Source organism: Amphiura filiformis, chromosome 19, assembly GCF_039555335.1.
Source record: "Amphiura filiformis chromosome 19, Afil_fr2py, whole genome shotgun sequence".
Lineage (NCBI taxonomy): Eukaryota > Metazoa > Echinodermata > Ophiuroidea > Amphilepidida > Amphiuridae > Amphiura > Amphiura filiformis.
The window spans coordinates 11,325,454-11,346,235 of NC_092646.1; the positions used below are offsets into that span (position 1 = coordinate 11,325,454).

The 20,782-nt window shown below is 38.6% G+C and overlaps 2 protein-coding genes across 2 annotated transcripts in view; one reads left to right on the top strand and one right to left on the bottom strand.

The window, feature by feature from the left end:
- LOC140140914 (activating signal cointegrator 1 complex subunit 3-like) overlaps window positions 1-20,782 on the top strand; it is a 120,164-nt gene that overhangs the window by 57,445 nt on the left and 41,937 nt on the right. The window contains 9 exon segments of the mRNA XM_072162668.1: window positions 10,989-11,123; window positions 11,527-11,718; window positions 13,816-14,040; window positions 14,842-14,961; window positions 15,525-15,776; window positions 16,507-16,683; window positions 17,374-17,599; window positions 18,865-19,118; window positions 20,253-20,421. Of these exon segments, the coding sequence (XP_072018769.1) occupies window positions 10,989-11,123; window positions 11,527-11,718; window positions 13,816-14,040; window positions 14,842-14,961; window positions 15,525-15,776; window positions 16,507-16,683; window positions 17,374-17,599; window positions 18,865-19,118; window positions 20,253-20,421 (1,750 nt within the window).
- On the bottom strand, window positions 1,048-3,122 carry LOC140141589 (tripartite motif-containing protein 2-like). The gene is made up of 2 exons (XM_072163500.1): window positions 2,642-3,122; window positions 1,048-2,252 (listed from the first exon to the last, which is right to left on the bottom strand). The coding sequence occupies exons 1-2, from the start codon at window positions 3,120-3,122 to the stop codon at window positions 1,048-1,050; spliced, it is 1,686 nt and encodes a 561-aa protein (XP_072019601.1).

Below are 20,782 nucleotides of genomic sequence, written 5' to 3' on the forward strand. Positions count from 1 at the left end.
CAAGCAAATATTTTTCCAAAGCCTTAGGGTTAGGGTTACCAATTACTACCCTGACAGTATCAGGGATACAAAGTTGATATAAAATGAAGTGTTTTATCAATTTGTATTGCGATAACACAGATACTGTGTATATTTGCAATTGTTACACACTGAATGGACTTCCTTTCATTGCAGTCCCATTTATCTTAACATGAACTGGTGATGCACCCCTATATGGAAATTGAAAGGTATATATGCCATTATCGTTGTCCTGTACATCCAATGATTGTCCGTCTTTTGTAGCCTCTACCTTGGCTTTGCTAATGGTCATCTTATTGCCATTGTTATCTATAGTTTGAATAATGCCTTTTGATTTTTTCCAATATCCACCTGGTATTACTTGAATGGTACACTTGTGCGGGTCAACCTGTGGCAGGGTATTGAATGGACTTCCTTTCATTTCAGTCCCGTTTATCTCAACATGTAGTGGTTGCGAGCCCTCATATGATTTATAGTCAAAAGTATATGTGCCATCATTGTTGTCTAGTACACAGAGTGGGTGTCCATCTTGTGTAGCTTCTACCTTGGCATTGCCAGTGGTCATCAATTGGAGATCGATATCAACAGTGTTAATAATGGCTTTCTGTGTGCAATATCTGCTTCTGCTGGGCAGGTTTAAACAAATCCAGCATTTGTGCGGGTCAACCTCTGGCTTGGTATTGAATGGACTTCCATTTATTTCAGTCCCATTTATCCTAACTTGTATAATTCCTGTACCACCATATTGGCCATAGGGAATAGTATATGTGCCATCATTGTTGTCCTGTACATGCAGTGAGTATCTATCTTGTCTAGCTTGTACCTCGGCATTGCTATACTAAAATGCAGCAAACCTTTTACGAGCGCGACTACCGTGATGTTGCAAATTCGGCGCTAACAACGTCTGGCGCACAGTTCATTCATAAATTTCCACTCAGCAACAATATATATCGCCTTAGCAGCCAATCAGAGACAAGTGCGTAGTAACGCAGTATATACGTGATGTATCGTTACAATACGGCGCTTCGTCTAAGGTTTTCTGCATTTTAGTATAATGGTCATCTTATGGCCATTGACATCTACAGTTTGAACTATGGCTTCCGAATTTCTCCAAACTAATATATCTGGTATTAATTTAATAGTACATTTGTACGGGTCAACCTGTGGCAGAGTATTAAATGGACTTCCTTTCATTTCAGTCCCATTTATCTTAACATGTAGTAGTTGCGAGCCCTCATTGGAGTTATAGTCAAAAGTATATGTGCCATCATGGTTGTCCTGTACACGTGGTAGGTGTCCATCTTGTGTAGCTTCTACCTTTTCATTGCCAGTGGTCATCTTATCGCTCCTGATATTAACAGTTTGAACAATGGCTCTCTGTATGTGATATCCACCTGGCAGCTTTAAACAAATGGTACATTGCTGCGGGTCAACCTCTGGCAGGGTATTGAATGGACTTCCTTTCACTTCAGTCCCATTTATTGTAACATGTAGTTCTTTGCCCCTATATGAGTCAAAGAGAATAGTGTATGTGCCATCATTGTTGTCCTTCAAGCAACATGGTGGGCGTCCACCTTGTGTAGCTTGTACCTCGGCATTGCTAATTGTCATCTTATGACCATTGACATCTACAGTTTGAACTATGGCTTTCGAATATACAGAAAGTGAGGAGAAAAATAATTGAATAGTACATTTGTGCGGGTCAACCTGTGGCAGGGTATTAAACGGACTTCCATTCATTTCAGTTCCATTTATCTTTACATATAGTGGTGAGCCCTTATGTGAGTCATAGTCAATAGTATATGAGCCATCATTGTTGTCCTGTACACGTAGTGCATCTCCTCCCTGTGTAGCCTCAACATTGGTGCCACCAAATATCATCCTTTGTCCATTGCTATCTACACTTGCAATAATAGCTTTACACTTCTGCTTAGAACCACTTTTAAGACCTGACCGAATGGTACATTGCCGTGGATCAACCTGTGGTTTCCATCTGATATCACCCAAATCCTGCAGTGATTTATGAATCTGTGCCTTTGTTGAAATTGAATGTTGGATTTCAGTGAAATCAAAGTCAATATTATCTGATGCTGGTTCAGGTAGCTCTTCTTTTTCTAGTTCACTTAGTCTTTCCGTGATTTGGCTGTGAGAGGTTAAGAGATGCATGGGATGGCTCATATCACATGATTGATTAGCAAACTCACAGGCACTTATCATTTGGGCTCTGAGAAAGTCTATGGATTCAATGCTTGTAGTCAAATTGTTCATCTCTGTTTCATACAAGTTTTTCAAGTGTGTTTGAACTTTGTTGTAATTGGCATCAATTTGGTTGTGCAATTTCTGAGTCAATTTTTGCATTTCTGTGTCTTTCTTTTTGAGATTTGTGGTCAAAGTTTCCTGCATTTCTTCAGATTCCAATCGCTTACATGCTAATTCCTGATTTCTCTCATTTACTCTCTCTGAGGAAAGCTGCATGTCAGCAACTATCTTTTGAATGGCTGCTGATAGCTCTCAATAAGGTCATGACCCCGATGGTCAAGAAGGCCACACATTGCGCAAACTGGTACTTTGCAGTCAGCTGCTTTACAATACATAGTCATATCTTGCTTTGGGTGTTTTGTACAATATTGCAGCTGTTGTGTGATGGGATTGCATTTCTTAGCCTGTAGTTCTTCAATAGTCACAAGCTGATGATGTTGCATGGAGCGCATCTCTTGATGATTATCAGTACATCGCTGGCACTGAAAAGAGCCGCAATCATGGCAAAACCTCACAGATGGAACATCTCTATTGCAATTTCCACAGGTTACCGCAGCCATATTAAAGATATTTTGGTACTGCTTTAAGTTTTCTACAAGGAAGTTATTAGGCAGGCTGTCCACAGTTCCTCCTGGTAAGGTGATCGGTTTGCGACATTTTGGACAGTCAAACTGTGACCTTTTACTAGCAATGCGTTGTAAACAAGATTTGCAGTAGGTATGTAGACAAGGCAAGCATTTGGCTTGATGTACACCATTGTCATATGGCTCAGCACAAATAGAACAAGTTAGAAACTCATCTTTGAATTCTTCCTTCATCTGAGCTGGTGACGAGGCAGCAGCCATTTTGTTTTGAATAATGTAGAATATAAATTGAATGCAGAAACATGAGTATCAACAAGGATGGTGAGCAGTTCTAACAAAATGATCTGAAAGTGATATTACATATTGAGAGTGCAGTCACTGTATGGTACAAACTGATAAGAATGGCAACACATTGGACTTTGTCTGAACGCCACACCTCGTAACAGGATCTCTGAGATACATGTATGAGCCAAAAGGGCTGGGACACAGTTCTTGAACTCTAATATGCTTATATAGTTATGGTGTGACCTTTGAATGCATTGGGTTACAAAAATATACTCAACCAAACAAGGTCAGGTTGAGGGAACACCTGTTGAACTTGGGTTGCAGGGAACTATGCCATTTGAATGAGACCATTTTTGATTATCAGTACATTATTCCCAACCAGGTAAATAAAGATAAAGCGCCCTGCTCACCAAACCGATAAGTCGTCTGCTCAAGGTTGCTTGTTGCCGGTTCGCTATTAATCAAACCCTGAATTGCCCGCTAAGAAATAAAACATGGTTCCAAAAGCAGCACAACATTTGACCAAATTAGCCAAGACTAGAGATCTACTCTTTTGTGTATAGATAAACAAAGTTGAACAAATCATGTATTTAAAGGTATTAAATTTCCCAGTGTATCCTCATTAGTCTCTCATTTTATGTAATTATTGCTTAACGCCATGAGAACTACCTGCCGATTGGCCAAAAAGAAGTTTCATTATCAATTGGACCAATCAGCAACATTGTTAGAATAATTTCACCATGCAAAAAAATTGGGGTGAATTATTTGCAAATCTCCATTCTGATAGGTGATTTAAGTGAAGATATCACATAATTGACCAATCGGAGGCAATTTTAGACCAACAGGTAGTGCTCAGGGGGTTAAAGTCCCATTCAGTGATCCTTGTGAAAGTGTACAAAAATTTAATTGTTTATAAATTGCTTAAAAGTGAAGGATAAGTCATTCAAATTGTTATTTGGTATTTTTGAAATTAAAAATTTGGCAAAAAAACGAAGAAAACAGCAGTATTATGCTTTATTATCTTGTCTTAGATACACAGCTTTCGGCTGAATCACTAGCAGGCTATATGTTTGCACATCTATGACAATGATAAAGGTACCAAAATCTGAATTTGGATGATTTCAACGATTGTCCGGATGAGCAAATCCCTGAATGGGCCTTTAATTATAAGAATACATAGCTACTACTTCTTGGCTTCATTCGCCGTTGTGGCAGCGCTGTATGGCAATGGGACGAATTAACTAGATTTGGGAGTGTGCTTGTCTTTATTATTCAGCAATTTTTTGATAAAACGATGATACACAATAAAGTTGAATGTGCTAAAACATGTAATTTATTGAATTTTATTAATCTATACATGCTAGAGTAAATTCAATTACCATTTTAATAGTATTTGATGCTGAGGTGCCTTCATTTTAATGGGTTGCTCAGTGTGTGATTTTCAATGAAACAGCAATATACTGTGGTCCTGTATAAGCCAACATTTTTGCAGTGGTTTTATTTTCGCTCTCTTGCGGTTAGACATAGGCCAGCGAATTCAATACCCCATAAATGTGCTTGATAATGAAGCTTAATTACTAAGAAATTTACAACCCCAAAATCAACCTCTCACACCATAGTCGAAGCCTTATCTTAGCCTCTAACTCGACTGCCTAGCACAGACTCTCTGCCCACCACCTCAGCATAGAGAGATGATTGCTTGTGGATAGTGCAGAGGCTTTTTACAAGAGCTACTCTTTTTTTGTTCCTCCTTTTATTCCCCAATAACCAACAACCACATTTAGTGTTAGGGTTATGCACTTCCTTGCACAGTCCCATTTATCTTTAAATGTACTGGTAATGAGAGGAAAATGGGTTTTTGTCAATTATTGTTCTCCAGTTAAGTACACATAGTGTGCATCCACCTTGTGTAGCTTCTACATTTGCTTCTAGCCATCTTATGGTCCTTGACATCTGCAGTTTGAACAATATTTGTTCTAAATTTAATGGTTCATTGTTATGAATCAACTTAAAATCAAGGAAAATAATAATGACACACTCTGGCCTACTAAATGTAAATCACCATCCCTCTACTTTCCCAATTCAATGTTGATGAAAGCATTTTTTGCCATTGGGCTCTCCAGTCTCCTCAACATTGATTGAGGGGGAATGGGGGAGGGAAGGGGAAAGTGCAAGGTTTGTATTTAACATCAAACATAGTTATACTAATTACACTGAACCATCAGAGCAGCAATGAAGAGTTTGAAGAGTTCCAAAATATTGTCAAGGTGTGCCATCTATTTTTTTCCTTGATTGGAGGTAGTATTGAATGGACTTCCTTCTATTTCAGTATCATTTATTTTCACATGTAGGAGTTTAGAGCCCTTGTTGAAGTCACAGTCAATAGTATATGTACCATCATAGTTGTTCTCTACATGTGGTGAGTGTAAAACCTCTACTTTTGCTTTGATATAGATTGTACGGCCGTAGATATCTACAGTTTTAACGATGGCTTTTGAATGTGCCCAATAACGTCCTGGTATTAAATGAATGATACATTGCTGTGGGTCAACCTGTGGCAGGGTATTGAATGGGCTTCATTTCATTTCAGTCCCATTTATATTAACATGTAGTGGTTGTGAGCGAAAAAAAGAGTTATAATTAATCCTATATGTGCCATCATTGTTGTCCTGTATACGTCGGGTGTGTCCATCTTGTTTAGCTTCTACCTTGGCATTGTCAGTGGTCATCTTATGGCCATTGGTATCTACAGTTTGAACTATCCCATGTGTGTTAAAATGTTTATCTGCTCTTAATTGAATGGTACATTGCTGTGGGTCAACCTGTGGCACGGTATTGAATGGACTTCCTTTCATTTTAGTTCCATTTATCTTAACATGTAGTGGTTCTGAGCCCTTGTGTGAGTTATAGTCAATAATCAAATATGTGCCATCATTGTCCTGTACATGCAGTGAGTCTTCTCCTTGTGTAGCCTCTACCTTAATACCACCAAGTGTCATGCTTTGTCCATTGCTATCTACACTTTGAACAATGGCTCTTCGATTTTGTGTAGAACCACTAGCAAGTCCTAACTGAATTGTACATCGCTTTGGATCAACCTGTGGTTTCCATTTGATATCACCCAAATCTTGCAGTGATTCTTGAATCTGTGCAATTACTGAAAGATGCTTCTCAGTGAAATCAAAGTCAGTCTTATCTGATGCTGTCTCAGGTAGCTCTTCTATTTCTAGTTCACTTAGTCTTCCCATGATTTGGTTATGTGAGGTTAAGAGCTGAGTAGGATGGCTCATATCACATGATTGATTAGCAAACTCACAGGCACTTATCATTTGGGCTGTGAGAAAGTCTATGGATTCATTGCGTGCAGTCAAATTGTTCATCTCTGTTTCATACAGGTTTTTCATGTGTGTTTGAACTCTGTTGTAATTGGCATCAATTTGGTTATGTAATTTCTGAGTCAATTTTTGCATTTCTGTGTCTTTCTTTTTGAGATTTGTGGTCAAAGTTTGCTGCAGTTCTTCAAGTGCCAATCGTTTGCGTGCTAATTCCTGGGTTCTCTCATTTATTCTCTGTGAGGAAAGCTTCATATCAGCAACTATCTTTTCTATGGCTGCAGATAGCTCAATAAGGTCATGACCCCGATGGTCAAGATGGCCACACGTTGCGCAAACTGGAACTTTGCAGTCGGTATTCCTACAATACATGGTCATATCTTGCTTTGGGTGTTTTGTACAATGCTGCTGCTGTTGCACAATGGGATTGCATTTCTTAGCCTGTAGTTCTTCAATAGTCACAAGCTGATGATGTTGCATGGAGCGCATTTCTTGATGATTATCAGTACATCGCTGGCACTGAAAAGAGCCGCAGTCATGGTAAAACCTCACAGATGGAACATCTCTGTTGCAATTTCCACAGGTTACCGCAGCCAGATTAAAGATATTTTGGTACTCTTTTAAGTTTTCCACAAGGAAGTTATTAGGAAGGCTGTCCACAGTTCCTCCTGGTAAGGTGATCGGTTTGCGACATTTTGGACAGTCAAACTTTGACTTCTTACCAGCAATGCGTTGTAAACAAGATTTGCAGTAGGTATGTAGACAGGGCAAGCATTTGGGCTCATGTTCATCATTGTCAAATGGCTCAGCACAAATGGAACAAGTTAAGAACTCATTTTTGAATTCTTCCTTCATCTGAGCTAGTGACAAAGCGACAGCCATGATGTAATATATAAATTGATATAGGCCCTATTAACGCAGAAGCAGAAGTATAAACAAGTACACAGTGGGAGCATGTAATGAAATGATCTGATAGTGATATTACATATTGAGACTGCACTGTATGGTACAAACTGATAAGAATGGCAACACATTGGACTTTGTTTGAGCACTCTAGATAGTCCTTTATGCTTAGTACCAAGATCTCGCAGATATGTGCCAAATGGCTAGAACAAAGTTATTGAACCCCAATTTGCTTGTACAATGCCCGGGTACAATGTATATAAAGTCTGCACAAAAAGAAACTCAGCTGTTATAAACACGCTTATAGCTTCAGAACTAATCATTGTTTTCTCAATATTTCAACATAAAAAGAAGGATGATTTATTTACGCGCATTTTGATACCCAATTTGTCCAATTTTGTTTAATATTAATAATACAGCAGTGTTTTGAAAGAAAAATACCAGAATTTAAAAGTTGCAGCTATTTGTATTGATTTGAAAACAAGCGTGAAGATAATGGCGGGCTTTACGTGCTACCGTGCTGGCATAATAACCAATGATCGATGCAAACTGCAACTTTTAAATTAGGATATTTTTCTTCAAAAGCACTACTGTGTTGTTAATATTGAACGACATTTGACAAATTTGGTATCAAAATGCGCGTAAATAATTAATCCTTCTTTTATGTTGAAATATTGTGGAAACAATTATTAGTTCTGAAGCTATAAGCGTGTTTATAACAGCTGAGTTTCTTTTTGTGCAGACATTAGTATTGAATGACCTAATTACATGCATTGAGTTTATACAAAATCATCACACTCAACCAAACAAGGTCAAGTTGAAGATATCACTGTTGAATGTGGGTTGCTGGAACTATGCCATTTGAATGAGATTTGATTATCAGTACAGGATTCTGATCTTGTGATCCTGTAGATGCCAACATTTTTGCAGTGGTTTTATTTTCGTGTTCTTGGTGTTTGACATATGCCTGTGAATTCAACAGCCATGAATATGCTTGTATAATGAAGCTTTTAAGCTAATTACTGAGAAATCTACTACAACTGTGAAATCATCACCCTGCTAAAGTTAGTGGAACTCATTTGAATGAGACATCAGTAATGCCCCCAGCTTATTAAATATTGCAAAGTCCTGTATTATTTATAGGCGAAACCAAAATCAAAGCAGACAACTAATGGTTTCCAAAAGTTTAAACTGACTTTCAGCACAAAAATTCACTAACCTTGAATGGGTTATTCCATTTAAATGTCTTTTACAGAGGAGTATAAATTTTAAATAGAATAAACACATTAGGCAGTTCCATTAGAATTTCATACACCCTGTGAGAAAGATTCAATCTGAATCTTCCACAGAGGGAGGGTAAGTTTTAAATAGATTTGTTTAATGTGCTAATTCCATTTGAAATTCATACTCCTCCTGTATTAGGTGTTTCCAAAATCTTCTATAGTGTGGATTTTAAATGGAATAGCCCAAAACACATGTTCACCTGTTTTGGGCTCTACTTTGTATGGTATCATTATATGATATTGACTAATAGTGTTGATTAAATACTCAAAATAAATTGAAGTGTTTATACAGATATCATATCTGATGGCGATTAGAATTAGAATTGCTGATTAGGGGTAAGGTTGGCATAAGGGCTCAGATCAGTTCAGTTTTATCTGAGACAAATATAAATATTCGTCTCAGTTTTTAATTTGTCAGACATCAAAACAAGTAATACAGTGTAGTATAATCATTTATATTATTACGAAGATAAGTTACAACAGTAATGTGACAAATATTAAGACAGATATAAGTAATATGATATTTAGAGAATGGGAATGATCAGAATTTAATAATTATGTTACAGTTAAATTGTGTCAAAAATGTAAATATATTTTTTTCAAAAGTGTAGATATATACCGTACCTGATAATTTACTTAAAGGCCTATTCACTGCTTTGCTCATCAGGAGGATCTTAAAAACCATCCCAATTCAGATTTATTCAGGGTTATAGATAGTGCTAAGGTTGTGGATAGGGATACATTCTAACTAGGGTTAGGGTTAGATCCTAGGACTAGATTAGGGTTAGAGCTGTAGATAGAGTTAGGTTTTGGGCTGGAGTAAAATTACATATTGAGGCCAGGCCATACAGGTTGATGTATATTGGTCCTCAGACAGGCAATGTGTACTTGTGTATATTGGACCAGGACCCAAAGTGTTATTTACACATGCCAGTAGGCCCTACCTTAAACAAAATGCTAAGACCTGACTGTTATTTACACATATTTACAATACTTACTATATTTGACCTTATTAGCGCCGCTCTCGTAAAAAGAGCCTCCTACAAACTTTTTTTTGAGTGACAACTGTTTAAGTACCCCCTTGTCATTTAGAATTGGGTAAATGAATCATGAAAGTACTCCGTCCTTCGGAGGGGATGTTAAGCCATCGGTCCCGTGTGCAGAGAGCCATACCTTTACATGTATCTCGCAGCCAGTTTAGAAAAGAGTATTCACATGGACCCCAATGGAAATAAGCTTCAATAGAGGCTTTCTCATTTCATGTACATGTCCTTAAAACTTTTGAATCCATGCTTTCTTCAAATGTTTTCAGCTTTGACAGCCAGTTGCCATGGCAATTGCCATGAGCATGAACGTTAGTCTTAAAAACACAGTGGTCAATCTGTCATCCTAACCAGCTGGACATCACTTGGGTCACCATATTATATGCCCTCTGAAATGTTGTGTTATCCAGGGTTGTCAAAACCTGAACAAATCAAATCAAATAAAAAACTAAATTCCATCAAATGTCTGAATGAAATTCCCTTCTAAACCTTCTACACTGTACCCAACAATTTGTAGCCTGTCAAATACAGTAAGTTCAAATGTCAGTGGAATCACCAATCAAATTTAATTCTATTTTATGAAATGATTTTAAAGCAGAGATAATTACTTCTAATGCACTAGTTCTGTTATTGGGTGAGGAAAATAAATGTTTGTGAATTGTACTGGAAACCACCTCCTTTGTTATTGAAATGCAGTTCAATCTATGTATTCTGTTTCATTGGTTATTTCTTAAAATCCACACTCCCACTGTGGAAGATTTAGCTCAAGTTTCCACAGAGGGAATACTGTAAAAAGTATAAAGTTGATAGTTGAAATTGTACCATAGTCCGGCGCTTTACCAACTGAGCTAATGGGGTTGAGACGCAAATTTGCAGGTTTACTTGTTTGTATATAACTATGTGTATCGATGATTTGCTCAAAACCCTTTACACTTTTGTGGATGGGGCTCTTCATGTTTGCATGTTTTAAAAGTGCTTGATAATAGGCACATTATCAAGTTTTTACAGTATGGGTTTCAAATAGAACAAAAAATTGGGTAACTTCCATTTGAAATACTCACACCAGTTGTGGAAGATATAAGTAAAGCCATATACATTAGGAGTATGAGTGTTAAAATAAGTAACCTTAGCCAATTCCATTTGACAAACATACCCCCTCTGTGGAAAACTTTTCATAAATCTTCCACAGGGGTAGGGCAAATATCAAATGGAATAGCCTGTACTTGCATAGTTGTGATTGAACTTCTTTATCCAATTTCTTTTTATATGGTTTCCTTGCAGGTGATGGTGTTTGTACATGCTAGGAATGCTACAGTACAGACGTCTATGGTGCTACGTGAAACAGCCAAGAATATGGGCGATTCTGGAATCTTCACACCATCGCAGAGTGCAGACTACGGACAAGCCCAGAAACAGGTAATGTGACATTATGTGCTCATTTTGTCTCGTCTCCCCTCCCTTCCCCTCCCTCCACATCCCCCTCCCCTCCACTCTTCTCTCCTTTCCTATCCCCACAGCTTGTCTTGTCTCCCTCCCTCCCCCTTCCTTTCCCCTCCTCTCCCCCTCTACCTCTCTACTCTACTCTACTCTACTCTACTCTACTCTACTCTACTCTACTCTACTCTACTCTACTCTACTCTACTCTACTCTACTCTACTGCCAAGTATGTTATGAGCATTATGCATCAACTCACTCAAAATATTTCTGTGGGTTCCATTAGCACATTCTCTGACTGATGTTATGATGTTCAGTTTCATAAGCTGTAAACTATTTTTGACAGATATCCTTTTAAATTATTTTTGATGCCATTGTCAAACAGGTCGCGAAATCACGCAACAGACAGCTGAGGGAGCTGTTCCCTGATGGATTCTCCATTCACCATGCCGGTATGCTACGTCATGACAGGAATATGGTAGAGAGATTGTTTGCAGCAGGACATGTCAAAGTACTATGCTGTACTGCTACACTGGCGTGGGGTGTCAACCTTCCTGCTCATGCTGTTGTCATCAAGGTACGTTATAGGTCAAAGGTTAAATATGTAGGTTTGCTGAAGGAATCTGGATGGTAGAGTGATTGTTTGTAGTATTAGGCACATTTGAAAAAAGATAGACCGTGTGCAATCAGTCAAAGTCTCAGCATCACCCGATAATGAGGGCCGATTGTTCCATGAAATGCGACAGGAGATACTGCTACGCAATTACAGCGTATTTTCACTGTCTATCGCGTAATCGCGAAAGCGCGCAACGCTCTGTCACGTATACGCGAAGGCATGCAACGCTGGCGTGATTGTTAGACACAGCACGATCGAACAATCTGCCCTCATGAATATGCGAGAACTCACATCATACAATGCACGTGGACTTTGATTGGTTGTATGGGGTCTGTTGCTCTTTCGTCTGTGGTATTAGAACATAGTAAAGTAGTCTGCTGCAGTGCTATTAAGGCGACAAAAACAACAACTCTGTTTTACTTGCGGGCATACTTGCCAATTAGGGTCAGTCAGTCTGGATTTTGGTTCTATTTTTATGCCTCCACCGCGAGGCATACTGTTTTTGCAATGTCCGTGCTTCCGTCCTTCCGTGCTTCCGTCCGGATGCCATATCTCGGGCATGGATGGGCGGATTGACTTCATATTTTCAGGATAGGTGGGTCATGGTCAAAAACTCTGGCTTTTTTTTTGGGTGAGGTTCAAGGTCATATATTGAGGTAAAAGGTCATTTGAGGTCAGGGGGCTCATTTTCCTTATTTACCTCTTTTCTCAGAGACTAGGGGTCGCATGTTCCTCAAACTTGGTGGGTGGGTGCATCTTGACCCCAGGCAGAACAAGTTTGTATTGGTCACCTGAGGTCATGCAGGGGTCATTTGAGGTCAAATTAGCAAAAACTGTCATGTGGCCATGAAACTTGGTAGGTATAGTCAACATTTAGAGCCGAATTTTTGGAAGGTCATTTGGGGTCACCCAGGGGTCATCTGAGGTCAAGTTAGTAAAAACTGTCGTATGGGAATGAAACTTGGTGGGTACAGTCAACATTTAGAGCCAAATTTTTGGAAGGTCATTTTGGGGTCACCAGGGGTCATCTGAGGTCAAATTAGTAAAAACTATCTTATGGGCATGAAACTTGGTGGGTACAGTCAACATTTAGAACCAAATTTTTGGGACATCATTTTGGGGTCACCCAGGGGTCATCTGAGGTCAAATTAGTAAAAACTGTTGGATGGGCATAAAACGTATTGGGTACTCTATTGGGTACAGTCAACATTTAGAGCCAAATTTTTGGAAGGTCATTTTGGGGTCACCAGGGGTCATCTGAGGTCAAATTAGTTTGAACTATCATATGGGCATGAAACTTGGTGAGTACAGTCACATTTAGAGCCACATTTTTGGGAGGTCATTTTGGGGTCACCCAGGGGTCATCTGAGGTCAAATTAGTAAAAACTATCATATGGGCATGAAACTTGGTGAGTACAGTCACATTTAGAGCCAAATTTTTGGGAGGTCATTTTGGGGTCACCCAGGGGTCAGCTGAGGTCAAATTAGTAAAAACGGTCATACGTACATGAAACTTGGTGGGTACAGTCAACATTTAGAGCCGAATATTTGGAAGGTCATTTTGGGGTCATCCGGGGTCACCCAGCTTTGTATCAACTTGTGAGTATGTGCCACATCACTCCCTTTGGTGGAGGCATCACGGTCGACGTTTTGCGTCGAAAACCGTGACATCCGAGAACCGCGGTCCATCTAGTTCTTTAAAATCATAGAATGCTTGAAAGATCTGAAAAAAAATTTGTCAAGATCAATTTATTTCACCCAAAAAAGCTGCTGATTTAAATTTCATACAGCTGAAATAAAAAGAAAAAACAAGATCTGGGTTGGCTAGGCTCGTAGAACAGGGATGTTTTTTGTCACCTTATGATAGGCCAAAGAAATAAGGATTATGTGAGCAGTTTCATTAAAATGCATATGTGTGATCAAATTGATATTTTTTAAAGCTGACTTTATACTTGATCACTTTTACAGTACTAAATCAAATGGCACACATGCTCAATTTGATTACTTATGCTTTCAGGGCATTTAATAATGGGTTATTTATTTGTTGTTTCTTTGCAGGGCACCCAAATTTATGATGCTAACAAAGGTGCCTTCAAGGACCTTGGCATTCTGGATGTGATGCAGATCTTTGGTCGTGCGGGACGCCCTCAGTTTGACGACTTTGGAGAAGGGACAATCATCACTAGTCATGATAAGCTGTCTCATTATCTGTCCCTGATGACTAGACAAAATCCTATAGAGAGTCAGTTCACCAGCAGATTAGAAGATAATCTCAATGCTGAGGTAAACATAGAATGTTAATTCAAGCAGTAAATATGCAGTTGCAGAATATGCACAAGTTGAGACATAATCATGCATAACTCGCAAATGCAAAATTGGAATCAACTGAAAAAATGCTACACCCATGATGCATGCGTACCAACTGCCCTCCTCTTCAGCCTGCGCACTATCCTAAACACCAGCCAATATATGCCACAAATTACCACACTCTGGGTGCCTCCTCAGGAAGGGTATGGAGTGGGCGACATACGGGGCACCAGGAGGGTGAAAGTGCATAGGAACAATGCCGGAAACTACGTCACGCTATTGTTCGACCTAGGCTACATCATTTTTAACACATGCGTGTTCGTCAATACAGCTTCAGACTCCTCCACCTTCGCAACACGGTACGTGGAGTGACTGGAATCACACTGACGGCGGAGGAGAATACTAGCTGGTCAAACAGTTTAATTCTATCAAGCATATAATACCTGAACAATCATCGTCATTTGATCTTTTTACTACAGAATATACTGTATACTCAAAATATAATTTTAAAATAGTAAACCTATTAACTTATATATTTGTGTACTAAAATATAAGGACACGTGAATAAAATCATGTAGAAGACAAAATGGCCGCTAATCCGCCTATTGTCTAGACCTAGGCTACATCTTCCGGTTTCGTCACGTGATTTCAGATGCCTATCCCGACATTCATTATTCCTGGGGGCACTCCACCCAAACCATCCCGGCAGTGTTAGGGTTAATGTTGAATGTCTATGTTGCCAATTTCAAATGAATGTTTATCATTAATTTATTGCAGATTTCATTAGGGACGGTAACCAATATAGATGAGGGAATCAAGTGGCTGAGTTACACCTACCTGTATGTGAGAATGTACATCAACCCGCTGTGCTATGGTCTCAACTTCAAGATGGTGGAGGTAAGGTGATAGAAGCAGCTTAACCCCATGAGAACTACCTGCCGATTGGCCAAAATGAATATTGTGTCCAATTTTGAACCAATCAAGGCGGGTATTAATAAGATCATCTGCAAATGCAATTTTAACCATAAATAGTTTAAAGCCTAGTCATAATTGGCAATTGAAATGAGCATTTTAAGTTATCAACCAATCAGAAATGCTGTTAGATGACCAGTAGTGTCCAGGGGGTTAAAGGAAGAGGATAAAATAATAACCCCTAAGAAATCACATACAGCTTGAAAAATAGGAATAAAATCTGATATTTTTTTGCAAACACATTTTTCAAATTTGTCAAAATCCGTTCCACACAGGGAGTGTAGATTTCAAATAGAGTCATTAAACCCCATTTGAAATTCATACTCCATGTGTGGATGAATAAGGTCATGTCTCCCATAGATGGTATATGGATTTCAACTGAAATAGGCCAGTGGAAGCACATCAGTAAGCACATCGGACACTTTTTGTTAGATTGATAATTATAACCTTTTCCTTTCTTCCTTCCTCTTTGATCATACACCACATAGAAAGATCCAGGTTTGGAGCTTTTCCGTAAAGAACTCATCGTCAACGCAGCTCGGGCTCTAGACAAAGCTCACATGATAAGATTTGTGGAACACAGCGGCGATCTCAACGCTACTGATCTTGGCCGTACTGCCAGTAATTTCTACATCAAGTATGCCACCATAGAGACATTTAATGAGGTGTTGAAACCGTTGATGACAGAAGCTGAGGTGTTCAGCATGGTGTCTACAGCAGAAGAATTTGAGCAAATTAAGGTATGCCTGATGGTATCATTCTCAGTCATCATTGTTGGTGCCATCATCATCATCATGACGATATGGGAGTGGGCATTTTCCCCATAAACTATTTACTTTGGCCTGTCTAGTCCCCACCAAAGAAATCACAGTATATTCACTATTTTGGACCCCCTTCAGAAATAAATTCCTGGCATTGCCACTGATCATCATCATCCTCATTATCATCATCATCATTATTGTCATTGTCATCCTCACAGTAAATTATCATCATCTTCATCTTTTATCCTTTCCTTGTAAGCTTTATCATTGTGATCATCATAATGTTTCTATTATATTGATCTTCATATTCTTTGCCTTTTCTCTACTTTCTTTTTTTTCTAGTTTTTAGTTTTGTCCTAATTGTTTGAATCCTCCTTGGTTTTGTTACTTACTAGAAAATGAGAATTCAATTTTGAAAGAAATATAACAGCATTTTTTTTCTTTTTCGCCTGCATAAATTTGCACTTGTATTCTTCAAGTGATAAATCTACCTTACAAAAAGATTTGCAACTTTTCTTGCACCTGAAAGTGGAAGCCCCACTTTTGGTTCAATTCCTTAGGGAATTATTCAAGGTTAAAAATTACCCATGTAAATTATTTTCTGTCTGTTATCAAAGTAACAGGTGTAAGTCAGTTCTTCTGTGGTGAACTGGCCAAGTGGGGCTTCCTGTTTAAGTAATGCCAATCTCACATATATTTCATCTAACAGGTTCGTGAGGACGAATTGGTAGAACTGGAACAGCATCACCATGACAGCTGTGAGATGGAGGCTAAGGGTGGAGTTGAAAACGCCCATGGGAAAGTCAACATCTTGCTGCAGACGTACATATCACGTGGGTTTATTGATAGCTTCTCACTCGTCTCTGATTCTGCTTATGTAGCACAGGTGAGTGAACATACGACATTTGATGATATTTTAACCTGAAACATTTGTTCTGAATTTTCTCTTGGTTTAAATCCTCCTTGGTTTCAAACAAACTTTAAAATGATATATCACTTGCTTTGGAAATACATGTAGGTTTTGTTTTCTTTTGATTTCTGTAATACTTATTGATCCATATCTCCTGTAAAGTGTGCTGAGGCTTGTGAATCAATGTCTAGGCATTGTGCCTGTGTGTAGTGCACTATAAATCACTGCGCTTTTTTTAAAAATGTGACCATCCATGACAAACCTAGTGTAAAGTCACAATTTTGAGTAGCTTATAGATTATCAAACAGTTGAAATCTCCATAAAACAAGCTTTAAAATGATATATCACTTGTCATAACTGCTTTGGAAATACATGTAGGTTTTGTTTTCTATTGATTTCTCTAATGCTTATTGTCTATATCTCTGAATAAGCACTGGCAACTTTACACTGGGTTCTTGGTGGATGGTCGCAAATATGTTATGAGCCTACCACATTGACATTTTTTACATTTTCCCAAATTCAATGGTCAATTCAACTGACATTTTGGAAATCAGCTTTGTGAATGTCTATTGAACCATACCCTAAAGAGAGGGTGCTAAAATCACAAAATACTAACAAGTTTACAATGAGTGAATTACTAATCTATCAAACTTATGTCTTATCCAGAATGCAGGTCGTATCATGAGGGCGCTGTTTGAAGTAGCTCTTCGCAACGGCTGGCCAGTTATGGCATCAAGACTACTCACATTGTGCAAGACAGTTGACAAGAGATTATGGGGATTTGAGAATCCACTGAAGCAATTCCCTATGATTAGTGCAGAGGTGTTCAGGAAACTACAAAGATGTCATTTGACGCTTAATAGGATCAAAGATATGACAGGCAGAGATGTGGGTAAGTAATTTTAACAGTCAGGGTTGTAGCAGGAAGTTCAATGAATTATGGGAAGGGTGAGCGGAATTACATTACCATTCAAGAATATGTATCCCAGCTTGTTTACTTAAATCCACTTTCTAGAAGTATGTGCCATTTTGCTTCCTACATGGTGTTATTCATGTATTCTAATACCTAAATGCAAAAATACTTTTGTTAACATTTCTATAATTACAGATTATACAATATATTCTGTAGTAAATCGATGGAATATGACTGTGATTGTTGAGGTATTATATGCCCAGTCTGACCAGCTAGTATTTTCCTCCACCATTAGTGTGGTTGCAGTCACTCCACATACTGAGTGCAATGGAAACCTGTGTGCATTATTATTATTATTATTATTAGACAGCATTTATGAAGCGCCTTATCAAAGAGATCAAGGCGCTGTACAAAGAGACTTTAAAAATTACATCTTAAAATTACAACTTACATTACACATACTAAAAACATTGCAAACACTGTTAAGCTACAAATTAAATATACACATGCTAAATACATAAATAAACAGGTGACAATCTCACTATCAAGAGGCAAGTAGAAAATTAACATGTTGGAAAAAGGTGGGTTTTAAGCGATTTCTTGAATCTATGGATGGAAGGGAATGGATGTGCAGTGAATTCAGAGCAGACTAAAGCTAAAGTTGATGAACACGTATGCAATAAATATATATATCTTAAGTTGGGCAATGTTTGTGACCACTCTCCCAACATTGCCTTTATGCACTCTCACCCTCCTAGTTGTAGCTGCAGTGGATGGTACTCCACTCACTTCTGGAGACCACCACCAGAGGTTAATTTCAATAGTGGAGCCCACCACTCAAACTAAAGAACTTGTGTATTTTACTGAATTTATTCTAAAGTGGCCAATATTGATAAAATCTTACTATACCATTTTTCAGCTTGATGTGGCAATGACGTCAACACGTTGAGACAGCTGTTTCGCTACCGCATCTATGCACCAACACGGGTGATTTGAATGCGCACTGATGTCACTGCCATATCAGGGTGAAAAAGGGTACAAAATACCATGTTCGTGTAAAGTGCTGCCTGGCACTCAAACTTAGCTACAACCATGTTAACAGTTTATGTGAAAAGGGGTTTGAGACAAAGGATTAGAGATAAATGCCAGGATTTTTCCAGCCCCCTCCCCTCTCCCTGGAAAGTGTGGTGGGACAGTGATAGTCCTATTAATTTTGATTCATACATTATTTTTATAATTAATAGGTCAAATGATTCATCACCCTAAAGTTGGAGAACAAATCAAGCAATATGCTCATCAGCTACCTGATATAGATCTGGATGCCACCATCCAGCCAATCACACGTACCGTGCTACGGGTCCGTCTCACCATCACACCTAACTTCAGATGGAATGACAAGGTTCATGGGACTGCGTCGGAGTCTTGGTGGATCTGGGTGGAGGATCCAGAGAATAACCACATCTATCATTCAGAATATTTCTTGCTACACAAAAAGCAGGTAGGTCTCACATTTTATTCATTAAGTAGTTTTTGTCTGGAGGTCAACACCTGCAAATCGTGCTTGGGTAGGAAAACCTATTATGTACTTATGGCCCTTGAACGTGTTTAAAACAAAACTGCCAAGAGGTTACATTGGATATTAAACATGTTCAGGGGCCAATGACACATAGGAGGTTTTTCCTGCCCAATTATGAAATGTTTTATTTCTTTGATATTTTATTTTTTTGATATTGTTGACTGCTAATGTGGCATAACCAGGGGGTAGGATAAGGGGTGGGAGCCACCCGATTGGAACCCTTGACCCCAAAATGAGTTGACCATTTGTACATTCTTCAATGTGTATCAGTATTTCAACCCCCATTTGGCCCCCTCAATTACGAAAGTCTTACGCCACTGGACTTTTGTCAGGTCGAAATTTACAAAGTGATTAGGAATGGGGTGTTGCCAATCTAAAGCATGTTAAGACTTTCCACACTTCTAGAGAGTAGTATGACTGTCAATCCAATGGTGCATTCATTAAAGCCATATTGTAACCTTTAAAAAATAGATTTGTATTTCTGTTCCACAAAATGTTAGTTTTCAATGTTAGATATGTCCTCCTTTAATTTTTAGCCGAATAACTGAGGTAAAGCAAAGAGAATCGCAATTTAATTCCAGCACCTATGTGGCCAATGCATATCACTCCATTGGTGGTGACTGTGTGTGCGATCCTATTGATGTGTTATTACCATCCCGCATACCATGTATGAAGAGTACTATCAACATTCAATGAAAACACTAACTTGAAATGTTCAACTTCAATGATGTCAACAGATAACAGTCATCAGATTTCTTTTAATTAAAGACTCATTAAAAGTCTCAAAGTTTCTTAAGTCTCAACTTCGATTACAATATATGAACTTCCAAACATGACCAAAACAACAATTTATAAAATTTTAGCCAAATTTTGATCTGCCCTTAAACTATTAAATTTGATGATGTCCCAATTTTCTTGGAAAACTGTCTAACTTGCAAAATATTTCAATCACTTACAGGTAACCACTACATCTTGCTTGACAAATGTCCACAGTTTTGCCATATGTAAATTAAACTATAATGTTCACATTATTCACTTTTTTACTCCCATATGAAGGTATTCTCCAAGGAGCCACAGAGTCTTGTGTTCACCATCCCAATCTTTGAGCCCCTTCCATCACAGTACTATGTAAAAGCAGTATCAGATAGGTGGCATGGATCAGAGACTGTTGTACCCATCTCTTTCCAGCATCTCATTCTACCTGAAAGGCATCCACCACACACAGGTAAGTGAATGATTGGTGGCATGAGTCAGAGACCATTGTACCGAGTATTCCAAGCATAGATTAATAAACACATAGATTAGATTATCCGTGCCTGTGCCCTCTAAGCGTACTTGAATTCGGCTAACGTCGGTATAGCGTTCAGACCTGATGACATCGCGCTTTATACACACAAAGTTTCTTTTGTGTACGCTTGCACTATTTTGAGTTTGCTCACGTAAACCTGACTTAGCGTCGACCCCCATAGGCAACATGTCTACTTTCCGTGGTATGATTCCAACTAAGTACCGTATTCTACCTACTTAGCACCCCTCCCCAATAAGCATCCCCTAACGGAAATTTTTGAGTAACAAACCGAGATTCA

What these genes read in the sequence shown, in the direction of transcription:
- LOC140141589 (XM_072163500.1), bottom strand. Translation starts at nt 3,122, where the DNA reads ATGGCTGCTGCCTCGTCACCAGCTCAGATGAAGGAAGAATTCAAAGAT. An exon ending in CACACAACAGCTGCAATATT is followed by an intron (nt 2,253 to 2,641) that starts GTACAAAACACC and finishes TTGAATCCATAG; the next exon opens with ACTTTCTCAGAGCCCAAATG.